The sequence below is a fragment of the Salvelinus alpinus genome, chromosome 31, assembly GCF_045679555.1.
Source record: "Salvelinus alpinus chromosome 31, SLU_Salpinus.1, whole genome shotgun sequence".
NCBI lineage: Eukaryota > Metazoa > Chordata > Actinopteri > Salmoniformes > Salmonidae > Salvelinus > Salvelinus alpinus.
Window position 1 is genome coordinate 41,749,182 of NC_092116.1, and position 9,784 is coordinate 41,758,965.

The 9,784-nt window shown below is 43.5% G+C and overlaps 1 protein-coding gene across 1 annotated transcript in view; it reads left to right on the plus strand.

The window, feature by feature from the left end:
• The window catches only part of LOC139561620 (disks large homolog 4-like), a 178,719-nt gene that overhangs the window by 136,840 nt on the left and 32,095 nt on the right, over positions 1-9,784 (plus strand). The window contains exons 7-10 of the mRNA XM_071378840.1: positions 99-237; positions 1,870-1,993; positions 5,021-5,180; positions 6,614-6,749. Of these exons, the coding sequence (XP_071234941.1) occupies positions 99-237; positions 1,870-1,993; positions 5,021-5,180; positions 6,614-6,749 (559 nt within the window). The remainder of the gene's footprint in view (positions 1-98; positions 238-1,869; positions 1,994-5,020; positions 5,181-6,613; positions 6,750-9,784) is intronic.

Genomic DNA, 9,784 nt, shown 5'->3' on the forward strand with positions numbered 1-9,784 from the left:
ACTATGTCTCTATGTCATGTCTCTGTCACCAGGTGAACCAGGTGTGTTTAGAAGATGTCATGTCTGACTATGTCTCTATGTCATGTCTCTGTCACCAGGTGAACCAGGTGTGTTTAGAAGATGTGATGCATGAAGACGCCGTATCAGCTCTGAAGAACACAGCCGAGGTGGTCTACCTGAGAGTAGCCAAACCACACCTCTACACACCTGACCAGTACAGTCCCCCTGACCTCACCTGTACGTACACACCTCTACACACCTCTACACACCTGACCAGTACAGTCCCCCTGACCTCACCTGTACGTACACTCCTCTACACACCTCTACACACCTCTACACACCTGACCAGTACAGCCAACCAGATCTCACCTGTACGTACACACCTCTAACACCTCTACACACCTCTACACACCTGACCAGTACAGTCCCCCTGACCTCACCTGTAAGTACACTCCTCTACACACCTCTAACACCTGACCAGTACAGTCCCCCTGACCTCACCTGTACGTACACACCTCTAACACCTCTACACACCTCTACACACCTGACCAGTACAGCCAACCAGATCTCACCTGTACGTACAGTTACAGAACCATTCTACCAAGTCTACTTTCACTATGTCTAGGACTCCTAGACCCACTCGCATGTGCAGAATACAACAGGTGTAGCCGTGAAATGATTCCTGACATTAACTAAGACTGCAGTTTCAACTCTTATTTTTCTTAAGAAAATACACTGCTCCAAAAAATAAAGGGAACACTTAAACAACACAATGTAACTCCAAGTCAATCACACTTCTGTGAAATCAAACTGTCCACTTAGGAAGCAACACTGATTGACAATATATTTCACATGCTGTTGTGCAAATGGAATAGACAAAAGGTGGAAATTATAGGCAATTAGCAAGACACCCCCAATAAAGGAGTGGTTCTGCAGGTGGTGACCACAGACCACTTCTCAGTTCCTATGCTTCCTGGCTGATGTTTTGGTCACTTTTGAATGCTGGCGGTGTCAATGTGGAGGCTATATACAGGGGGTACCGGTACCGAGTCAATGTGGAGGCTATATACAGGGGGTACCGGTACAGAGTCAATGTGGAGGTTATATACAGGGGGTACCGGTACAGAGTCAATGTGGAGGCTATATACAGGGGGTACCGGTACAGAGTCAATGTGGAGGCTATATACAGGGGGTACCGGTACAGAGTCAATGTGTGGAGGCTATATACAGGGGGTACCGGTACAGAGTCAATGTGGAGGCTATATACAGGGGGTACCGGTACAGAGTCAATGTGGAGGCTATATACAGGGGGTACCGGTACAGAGTCAATGTGGAGACTATATACAGGGGGCACCGGTACAGAGTCAATGTGGAGGCTATGTACAGAGTCAATGTGGAGGCTATATACAGGGGGCACCGGTACAGAGTCAATGTGGAGGCTATGTACAGAGTCAGTGTGGAGGCTATATACAGGGGGATTTCTGCACGAACCCTAGCATACCGGTACAGCTCCCCGTGCGCTAGCAGAGAGTCCAGTCAGTGACTAGGGTGGCTGGAGTATTTGACAACTTTTAGGGCCTTCATCTGACACCGCCTGGTATAGAGGTCCAGGATGGCAGGAAGCTTGGCCCCAGTGATGTACTGGGCCGTACGCACTACCCTCTGTAGAACCTTTTGGGGATCTGAGGACCCATGCCAAATGTGTTCCGTCTCTAGAGGGGGAAAGGTGTTATCGTGCCCTCGTCACAACTGTCTTGGTGTGTTTGGACCATGATAGTTTGTTGGTGATGTGGACACCAAGGAACTTGAAGCTGAGCAGTGTTATAATGTACCGGGGCTCTACATATTCATCTCTCCCTGTCTCTCCAGCGTACATGGAGCCAGACATGGGCCCTAACTACCTAGATTACCCACAATCCTCTCTGCCGCCGCCGTCTCCACGACGCTACTCACCCATACCGCACGGCATGATGGGAGAAGACGACAACCCCAGGTCAGAACACACAGACACACACAAAGATGTAAATGTAACTCATATCAAATCAGACATCAGATCATTACCTCAGGTTGGGATGTAATGGAGAAACGTCTGTTTAATGTCAGGTTCTATCTGAATGGGCTGAGTGATACAGTAGATATGTAGTAGAGAGACCAGGCTGAGTGATACAGTAGATATGTAGTAGAGAGACCAGGCTGAGTGTTACAGTAGATATGTAGTAGAGAGACCAGGCTGAGTGTTACAGTAGATATGTAGTAGAGAGACCAGGCTGAGTGTTACAGTAGATATGTAGTAGAGAGACCAGGCTGAGTGATACAGTAGATATGTAGTAGAGAGACCAGGCTGAGTGATACAGTAGATATGTAGTAGATAGACCAGGCTGAGTGTTACAGTAGATATGTAGTAGAGAGACCAGGCTGAGTGTTACAGTAGATATGTAGTAGAGAGACCAGGCTGAGTGATACAGTAGATATGTAGTAGAGAGACCAGGCTGAGTGATACAGTAGATATGTAGTAGAGAGACCAGGCTGAGTGTTACAGTAGATATGTAGTAGAGAGGCCAGGCTGAGTGTTACAGTAGATATGTAGTAGAGAGACCAGGCTGAGTGTTACAGTAGATATGTAGTAGAGAGGCCAGGCTGAGTGTTACAGTAGATATGTAGTAGAGAGACCAGGCTGAGTGATACAGTAGATATGTAGTAGAGAGACCAGGCTGAGTGTTACAGTAGATATGTAGTAGAGAGACCAGGCTGAGTGATACAGTAGATATGTAGTAGAGAGGCCAGGCTGAGTGATACAGTAGATATGTAGTAGAGAGACCAGGCTGAGTGTTACAGTAGATATGTAGTAGAGGGACCAGGCTGAGTGATACAGTAGATATGTAGTAGAGAGACCAGGCTGAGTGTTACAGTAGATATGTAGTAGAGAGACCAGGCTGAGTGACACAGTAGATATGTAGTAGAGAGACCAGGCTGAGGGTTAAGGTGATACTGTGTCCTCCCAGTAGAGAGGGTTATTGTGTATAGTAATGTGTGTGTCCTCCCAGTAGAGAGGCCAGGCTGAGTGTTAAGGTGATACTGTGTCCTCCCAGTAGAGAGGCCAGGCTGAGTGTTAAGGTGATACTGTGTCCTCCCAGTAGAGGCCAGGCTGAGTGTTAAGGTGATACTGTGTCCTCCCAGTAGAGAGGCCAGGCTGAGTGTTAAGGTGGTACTGTGTCCTCCCAGTAGAGAGGCCAGGCTGAGTGTTAAGGTGATACTGTGTCCTCCCAGTAGAGAGGCCAGGCTGAGTGTTAAGGTGATACTGTGTCCTCCCAGTAGAGAGGCCAGGCTGAGTGTTAAGGTGATACTGTGTCCTCCCAGTAGAGAGGCCAGGCTGTGTGTTAAGGTGATACTGTGTCCTCCCAGTAGAGAGGCCAGGCTGAGTGTTAAGGTGATACTGTGTCCTCCCAGTAGAGAGGCCAGGCTGAGTGTTAAGGTGATACTGTGTCCTCCCAGTAGAGAGGCCAGGCTGAGTGTTAAGGTGATACTGTGTCCTCCCAGTAGAGAGGCCAGGCTGAGTGTTAAGGTGATACTGTGTCCTCCCAGTAGAGGCCAGGCTGAGTGTTAAGGTGATACTGTGTCCTCCCAGTAGAGAGGCCAGGCTGAGTGTTAAGGTGATACTGTGTTTTCCCAGTAGAGAGGCCAGGCTGAGTGTTAAGGTGATACTGTGTCCTCCCAGTAGAGAGGCCAGGCTGAGTGTTAAGGTGATACTGTGTCCTCCCAGTAGAGAGGGTAGATATGTAGTAGAGAGTGTTAAGGTGATACTGTGTCCTCCCAGTAGAGAGGGTAGATATGTAGTAGAGAGGGTTAAGGTGATACTGTGTATAGTAATGTGTGTGTCCTCCCAGTAGAGAGGCCAGGCTGAGTGTTAAGGTGATACTGTGTCCTCCCAGTAGAGAGGGTAGATATGTAGTAGAGAGGGTTAAGGTGATACTGTGTATAGTAATGTGTGTGTCCTCCCAGTAGAGAGGCCAGGCTGAGTGTTAAGGTGATACTGTGTCCTCCCAGTAGAGAGGGTAGATATGTAGTAGAGAGGGTTAAGGTGATACTGTGTATAGTAATGTGTGTGTCCTCCCAGTAGAGAGGCCAGGCTGAGTGTTAAGGTGATACTGTGTCCTCCCAGTAGAGAGGGTAGATATGTAGTAGAGAGGTTTAAGGTGATACTGTGTATAGTAATGTGTGTGTCCTCCCAGTAGAGAGGGTTATTGTGTATAGTAATGTGTGTGTCCTCCCAGTAGAGGCCAGGCTGAGTGTTAAGGTGATACTGTGTCCTCCCAGTAGAGAGGGTAGATATGTAGTAGAGAGGGTTAAGGTGATACTGTGTATAGTAATGTGTGTGTCCTCCCAGTAGAGAGGCCAGGCTGAGTGTTAAGGTGATACTGTGTCCTCCCAGTAGAGAGGGTAGATATGTAGTAGAGAGGGTTAAGGTGATACTGTGTCCTCCCAGTAGAGAGGGTAGATATGTAGTAGAGAGGGTTAAGGTGATACTGTGTCCTCCCAGTAGAGAGGGTAGATATGTAGTAGAGAGGGTTAAGGTGATACTGTGTATAGTAATGTGTGTGTCCTCCCAGTAGAGAGGGTAGATATGTAGTAGAGAGGGTTAAGGTGATACTGTGTCCTCCCAGTAGAGAGGGTTAAGGTGATACTGTGTCCTCCCAGTAGAGAGGGTAGATATGTAGTAGAGAGGGTTAAGGTGATACTGTGTATAGTAATGTGTGTGTCCTCCCAGTAGAGAGGGTAGATATGTAGTAGAGAGGGTTAAGGTGATACTGTGTCCTCCCAGTAGAGAGGGTTAAGGTGATACTGTGTCCTCCCAGTAGAGAGGGTAGATATGTAGTAGAGAGGGTTAAGGTGATACTGTGTATAGTAATGTGTGTGTCCTCCCAGTAGAGGCCAGGCTGAGTGTTAAGGTGATACTGTGTCCTCCCAGTAGAGAGGGTAGATATGTAGTAGAGAGGGTTAAGGTGATACTGTGTCCTCCCAGTAGAGAGGCCAGGCGTGTGTGTATCCACCGAGGGTCAACTGGTCTGGGGTTTAACATCGTTGGAGGAGAAGACGGAGAGGGAATCTTTATCTCCTTCATCCTGGCTGGAGGACCAGCTGATCTCTCAGGAGAACTACGCAAGGGAGACCAAATCATCAGCGTGAGTACTGTTATGTAGTGTTATGTCATGTTACATAGTGTTCTGTAATGTTACATAGTGTTATGTAATGTTAAGTCATGTTACATAGTGTTACATAGTGTTATGTAGTGTTATGTCATGTTACATAGTGTTCTGTAATGTTACATAGTGTTATGTAATGTTAAGTCATGTTACATAGTGTTACATAGTGTTATGTAGTGTTACGTAGTGTTATGTAGTGGTACATAGTGTTATGTAGTGTTACATAGTGTTATGTAATGTTACGTAGTGTTATGTAATGTTACATAGTGTTATGTAGTGTTACGTAGTGTTATGTAGTGTTACATAGTGTTATGTAATGTTACATAGTGTTATGTAGTGTTACGTAGTGTTATGTAATGTTACATAGTGTTATGTAGTGTTACGTAGTGTTATGTAATGTTACATAGTGTTATGTAGTGTTACATAGTGTTACGTAGTGTTACGTAGTGTTATGTAATGTTACATAGTGTTATGTAGTGTTACATAGTGTTACGTAGTGTTACATAGTGTTATGTAGTGTTATGTAGTGTTACGTAGTGTTATGTAATGTTACATAGTGTTACATAGTGTTATGTAGTGTTACATAGTGTTACGTAGTGTTATGTAATGTTACATAGTGTTATGTAGTGTTACATAGTGTTACGTAGTGTTACATAGTGTTATGTAGTGTTACATAGTGTTATGTAGTGTTACATAGTGTTATTTAGTGTTACATAGTGTTACGTAGTGTTACGTAGTGTTACATAGTGTTATGTAGTGTTACATAGTGTTATGTAGTGTTACATAGTGTTACGTAGTGTTACATAGTGTTACGTAGTGTTACATAGTGTTATGTCGTGTTACATAGTGTTATGTAGTGTTACATAGTGTTATGTAGTGTTACATAGTGTTATGTAGTGTTACATAGTGTTACGTAGTGTTACATAGTGTTATGTAGTGTTACATAGTGTTATGTAGTGTTACATAGTGTTACGTAGTGTTACATAGTGTTATGTAGTGTTACATAGTGTTATGTAATGTTATGTAATGTTACATAGTGTTACATAGTGTTACGTAGTGTTATGTAATGTTATGTAGTGGTACATAGTGTTATGAAATATTATGTAATGTTTTGTCGTCTCTGTAATGTTATGTAGTGTTATGTAGTGTTACATAGTGTTATGTAGTGTTATGTAATGTTATGTAGTGGTACATAGTGTTATGTAGTGTTATGTAATGTTATGTAGTATCACATAGTGTTATATAATGTTATGTAGTGGTACATAGTGTTATATAATGTTATGTAGTGTTATGTAGTGTTACATAGTGCCATGTAGTGTTACATATTGCCATGTAGTGTTATGTAATGCTATGTAGTGTTTTGTAGTGTTATGTCACATTATTGTAATGTAATGGTTATAACTCCTCTGCAGGTGAACGGTGTGGATCTCAGACATGCGACTCATGAACAGGCTGCAGCAGCTCTGAAGAATGCTGGACAGACTGTTACTATCATCGCTCAGTACAGACCTGAGGGTAAGACTATCACAGACCACCACAGACTTGAGGGTAAGACTATCACACACTACAGACCTGAGGGTAAGACTATCACACACTACAGACCTGAGGGTAAGACTACCACACACTACAGACCTGAGGGTAAGACTATCACACACTACAGACTTGAGGGTAAGACTATCACACACTACAGACCTGAGGGTAAGACTATCACACACTACAGACTTGAGGGTAAGACTATCACACACTACAGACCTGAGGGTAAGACTATCACACACTACAGACCTGAGGGTAAGACTATCACACACTACAGACCTGAGGGTAAGACTATCACACACTACAGACTTGAGGGTAAGACTATCACACACTACAGACCTGAGGGTAAGACTATCACACACTACAGACCTGAGGGTAAGACTATCACACACTACAGACTTGAGGGTAAGACTATCACACACTACAGACCTGAGGGTAAGACTATCACACACTACAGACTTGAGGGTAAGACTATCACACACTACAGACCTGAGGGTAAGACTATCACACACTACAGACTTGAGGGTAAGACTATCACACACTACAGACCTGAGGGTAAGACTATCACACACTACAGACCTGAGGGTAAGACTATCACACACTACAGACCTGAGGGTAAGACTATCACACACTACAGACCTGAGGGTAAGACTATCACAGACCACCACAGACTTGAGGGTAAGACTACCACACACTACAGACCTGAGGGTAAGACTATCACACACTACAGACCTGAGGGTAAGACTACCACACACTACAGACCTGAGGGTAAGACTATCACACACTACAGACTTGAGGGTAAGACTATCACACACTACAGACCTGAGGGTAAGACTATCACACACTACAGACTTGAGGGTAAGACTATCACACACTACAGACCTGAGGGTAAGACTATCACACACTACAGACCTGAGGGTAAGACTACCACACACTACAGACCTGAGGGTAAGACTATCACACACTACAGACTTGAGGGTAAGACTATCACACACTACAGACCTGAGGGTAAGACTATCACACACTACAGACCTGAGGGTAAGACTATCACACACTACAGACCTGAGGGTAAGACTATCACACACTACAGACTTGAGGGTAAGACTATCACAGACCACCACAGACTTGAGGGTAAGACTACCACACACTACAGACCTGAGGGTAAGACTATCACACACTACAGACCTGAGGGTAAGACTACCACACACTACAGACCTGAGGGTAAGACTATCACACACTACAGACTTGAGGGTAAGACTATCACACACTACAGACCTGAGGGTAAGACTATCACACACTACAGACCTGAGGGTAAGACTATCACACACTACAGACCTGAGGGTAAGACTATCACACACTACAGACCTGAGGGTAAGACTATCACAGACCACCACAGACTTGAGGGTAAGACTACCACACACTACAGACCTGAGGGTAAGACTATCACACACTACAGACCTGAGGGTAAGACTATCACACACTACAGACCTGAGGGTAAGACTACCACACACTACAGACCTGAGGGTAAGACTATCACACACTACAGACCTGAGGGTAAGAATATCACACACTACAGACTTGAGGGTAAGACTATCACACACTACAGACCTGAGGGTAAGACTATCACACACTACAGACCTGAGGGTAAGACTATCACACACTACAGACCTGAGGGTAAGACTATCACACACTACAGACCTGAGGGTAAGACTATCACAGACCACCACAGACCTGAGGGTAAGACTACCACACACTACAGACCTGAGGGTAAGACTATCACACACTACAGACCTGAGGGTAAGAATATCACAGACCACTACAGACCACTACAGACCTGAGGGTAATAATATCACAGACCACTACAGACCTGAGGGTAAGAATATCACAGACCACCACAGACCTGAGGGTAAGACTATCACAGACTACAGACCTGAGGGTAAGAAAATCACAGACCACTACAGACCACTACAGACCTGAGGGTAATAATATCACAGACCAGTACAGACCTGAGAGAAAGAATATCACAGACCACCACAGACCAGTACAGTCCAGAGGGTAAGACTACTATAGACTAATAAGGACTAACTACATACTAGGATAGACTACTACATTCTACTATAAACTACTGTAGACTACTGTAGACTAATAAGGACTAACTACATACTAGGATAGACTACTACATTCTACTATAAACTACTATAGACTACTATAGACTAATAAGGACTAACTACATACTAGGATAGACTACTACATTCTATTATAAACAACTGTAGATTACTGTAGACTACTATAGACTAATAAGGACTAACTACATACTAGGATAGACTACTACATTCTACTATAAACTACTATAGACTACTATAGACTAATAAGGACTAACTACATACTAGGATAGACTACTACATTCTACTATAGACTACTGTAGACCACTATAGACTAATAAGGACTAACTACATACTAGGATAGACTACTACATTCTACTATAAACTACTATAGACTACTATAGACTAATAAGGACTAACTACATACTAGGATAGACTACTACATTCTACTATAAACTACTGTAGACTACTGTAGACTTATAAGGACTAACTACATACTAGGATAGACTACTACATTCTACTATAAACTACTATAGACTAACTACAGACTACTATAGACTACTATAGACTAACCACAGACTAACTACATACTAGGATAGACTACTACATTCTACTATAAACTACTATAAACTACTGTAGACTACTGTAGACTAATAAGGACTAACTACATACTAGGATAGACTACTACATTCTACTATAAACTACTATAGACTACTGTAGACTACTATAGACTAATAAGGACTAACTACATACTAGGATAGACTACTACATTCTACTATAAACTACTATAGACTACTATAGACTACTAAAGACTAATAAGGACTAACTACATACTAGGATAGACTACTACATTCTACTATAAACTACTATAGACTACTATAGACTACTATAGACTAATATGGACTAACTACATACTAGGATAGACTACTACATTCTACTATAAACTAC